The sequence below is a fragment of the Sphaeroforma arctica genome (assembly GCF_001186125.1).
Source record: "Sphaeroforma arctica JP610 unplaced genomic scaffold supercont1.383, whole genome shotgun sequence".
Taxonomy (NCBI): Eukaryota; class Ichthyosporea; order Ichthyophonida; genus Sphaeroforma; species Sphaeroforma arctica.
This window is the reverse complement of record NW_014040175.1, coordinates 1-3,617: the sequence shown is the minus strand read 5'-3', so window position 1 is coordinate 3,617 and position 3,617 is coordinate 1. Positions and strand designations below refer to the sequence as shown.

Here is a 3,617-nt window from a genome sequence, read left to right as displayed (position 1 = left end):
ATATATATATATATAGTAGTATATATATAGTATATATATATATATATATATATGTATATATATATATATATATATGTATATATATATTATATATATATATGTATATGTATACTGCCATGGTGCAACTTCAAATCTCTTCTTTTTTTTGACATCTCTCACATCAGCCGCTGTGAAGGCGCGGAGTTTATCGGATCTATTTTGGGTAAACCATATCGCAAGCAAGTCACGGACCACTAGGGACCACCAGTTGGAACACTACCTGACGACAATGTTCGAGTCAGAAAAAGGTAATGTTATCATAGTGAGTTCCTATGGTGTACCCAGTGGCTTTGTATATTTCCTATGCTATTCCTGATTCTAATTCGTCATTTGAAGAGACATCCCTAACTCTAAACCAATACGTTTCACAAGTGTTGCAGTCAACTTCCCCTTCGCATTTGCACACAAGCCTGATCACATGGCTCTGTGCAGTGGACATGGCCTTCTGTATAGTGCACGTCTGTGTGGCTTTGTTTCTGTAGCCCCGCCTTCAGGGTGCGCAAAAAGAAATCATCCCGCGAACTCGTAGTGAATCTAATTTGTGATTCTCGATTGCCGATACAACCAAGCAGATATGCAGCTGACCACTTTGGAATTCCTGAAAGTTCAAGAGCATGTCGCTCTATGGAATAAAGCCGATGTCGCCATCGCACCTGCCGTTTATGTGAAGTGTCTGGCGGCGCTGCGAGAGGATCCTTTCGGTGCTTATACGCTGGGGAAAATCCACTACTTTGAGTGTAAGTAGTCTTTTGGTTGGTCACATACTTTGCACGAGAATATTCAGAACAACGGACTTTATTGCGCTCTGTAAACGGTCAATTTTGTGAGATATGCGGTGCCAATTAACTATTTGCTGTCTGGTGCTTGGGTGCCGCACAACTATAAATTGTCCGCAGCTAGATACCCCTTAACTTTCTGCGTACTGTCACTGTGATTCCAGATTTGCTGGCTGTTGTGGAGAACTTGAACAAGGCTCCATCCCAGTACATGGACGAGTCGATCCGTGAGCTTCTTGCTGCGTCTTTGGTATCGGAAACTAGTGGCATTGAAAAAATGTACTCGGCAATTCTGCATTCGAGAGGATTGAAAGGAACCGAGTATGCAAAGTCTCTCGCCCGACTCAACGCCATCAATGGACCCGATTCTGCTTTCGGGAAAGACGCGACGAAGGCGTTGCAAAAATCAGGATTTGAACAGTTATCTAACGTATTGAAGGCACGTTTAAAGACCGAGAAGGAGCTAATTGGGGGGCTGGAGAGTAGGTGAACACCCGCACCTGCTGTGTAAGTTCAGGGTATACACTATGCGTGCAATGAGGTCTATGCTATTATCGAGTGAGGGCCAAAGCAGAAGGACGTGAAAATCGGAGTGTTGCGAGACTTTATTTCCCAATGCGCCGAAATTCAATGGGCATGGACTTCGCTTAGTACTAATAATTGACGGTAGGCTAGCAAAGGTACTTCTAATTTTGATGAACCCCTTGAGAGGTTGGGTCGATGTGCTGTGATTCTCGCATGGATTGCTTGGTGTGTCGCTCGGTGCATTGCAAACGTCAGCCGATATCCAAGTTGTGTGGTTGCGATGCGTCTGTGTACCCTCGCGCCCTGATCCGCGGGAGTCGTGTTTTTGGGCCAAAGGCCAAATCCTAGCCTTGTTGCTTCGCGAATTACTTCGTATTTTCGAACGCCTGTGCCAGTTCCACCCCCTTTTTCATTGCAATAAGAAATGGGTGGCCCGTTGAGCATCGTTGTTCGACCTGCCGACAGACAGACACAGCAAGAGATTGGCAAACAGTAGTCAGATAAGTGATGGTATGTGAGTTTGTGCAAGGAACCCGCAGAAGCTGTGAGTCACTATGCCGACAGCCGCATGCTATGTGTTGGCGTTATGGCTGTATCAAAATAACATACCTTCGAAGTGCAGCCACAGCTTGTTCCCTTGAGAACCCCATACTAACAATCTGGTCGACAGCAGTTTCATCTGCCACGAACGCAATGGGCGCTGGCCCTCGTATGTTTGTCCTGGATTGAGGACCTCGTGTGCCTAGCAACGTCTCTCCCTGTTGGACGTAGAGTTGGACGTAGCGGGGAAACCACCAGAACGATGAAGATTCTTCGATGCAGACAGACATACACCACAGTCGCAGTAAACACACATAAACGTAGTCGCTCACGCAGCCGACTGCAGTTTGATTTGTAACTAGGCTATGTGCAAATTTTGGTAAAGCCCACAACGGAGAACGCATACCTGAGGCCGGGCCGGGTTTGAATAGAATACGGAACCCACTACACTTATTGACGCAGCAAGTGCTGGTGGTACAGACATTTGATCGAGTCCGAGCCCGGGCAGACGATATATCACACCAGCCAGTAGCCCAGCCGAAACAGGAACGGCTGTTGAAGGCAGAAATGCCACTAATAGCTGGACATAGAACCATACCACGCATGTGTACGTGCACGTCAGTAGAATCAATTTAGTATGACGAGTGTTTAGAAATCGCCAAGGAAGTAAATCTCAGTACATAGCAATTGTTTCAGTGGTGAATACATGTAAACGTTGCAGCAGTTGAACGTACCTGGATTGCTATCAGATAGGTCAGTAGTTTATCCGTTACAAGAAACCCCATCACCTTCACATGCTTCATGGCGGGTATGTCCAAATAATACTGAATAATATTTGCGAAGGTAATTCCGTACCTGATGATGAGAAAAGAATCATTTAGAAACAGACGACGGGAGAAGAATTAGTTAGTAACGATAGAAAGGAGTTTGCAGTAGGGTAACTACGAAATGCTATTTAGACGCTAAAACGCGAAATCATCATTCAAAATCATGTCAAGCATCAACTGCTCCCAGTGTAAATTGCAGTCGCCTGGAACGAGGCGAGACATGCGACTTACGGTCCACTCGCAAGAACAGCCGCCTCTCCAGGAGAAACATTTCGACCATAGACGCCCAGATAGAGTAGTTGAAGAGCTGTATTGGTCACGAGGACAAAGCCAACGAAGAACTGTGGATGTAATACGTGGCAAGGTCAAGGTGAGGTGGTGCTCTAGTCATGCCCAAGCCAGAACGCGTACCCTCCGAAATATAGGAGACCACATCACGCTCGTAGTTGGAGAGTCCATGCCAACACAACGCATGTACAAATACGATTAGACACGCGCTGGCTAAAAGAAGCATACACCGTTAACTTATTATTGTACTATTATTTCTTTTGCGCGGTGATGGATGTATTGGGAAAACGTACCCCGAATTTCCTAGACCCCCATAATCGTTCCAGAATACGGCAATTGTACAATAAGCTTGAGCCCATTATCAGCTCTGCTGAATTTTTCCAGATGAAGCTGTGCGTTACTGCCCTCAATATCTGAAGCGGTGAAGGCGAAGGATATCGATATGAGTACCTTTCGAAATGGATATAAACAAACTCCGCATTCCTAGAAATTTACGAGAATTGATCTATTGGAATTGAGTTCCTGAGTTGAACGCATATATATATATATATAAATATTTTAATATATATACATGTATATATAAACATATATATATCTATATATCTATCTATAAATATATATG

General features: G+C 44.6%; 2 protein-coding genes across 2 annotated transcripts; one reads left to right on the top strand and one right to left on the bottom strand.

Annotated features, from left to right (window-relative positions):
• Positions 1-613: 613 nt before the first annotated feature.
• Positions 614-1,305, top strand: SARC_05770 (hypothetical protein; the record flags this gene model as incomplete). The annotated part of the gene is made up of 2 exons (XM_014300346.1): positions 614-776; positions 980-1,305. The coding sequence occupies 2 exons, from the start codon at positions 614-616 to the stop codon at positions 1,303-1,305; spliced, it is 489 nt and encodes a 162-aa protein (XP_014155821.1).
• Positions 1,306-1,402: 97 nt separating this feature from the next.
• Positions 1,403-3,412, bottom strand: SARC_05769 (hypothetical protein; the record flags this gene model as incomplete). Its single annotated transcript, XM_014300345.1, has 6 exons — positions 1,403-1,795; positions 1,950-2,098; positions 2,287-2,460; positions 2,615-2,735; positions 2,939-3,048; positions 3,289-3,412. Coding segments are annotated over 6 exons (724 nt in total), but the record flags the coding sequence as incomplete, so codon positions are not given.
• Positions 3,413-3,617: the final 205 nt, after the last annotated feature.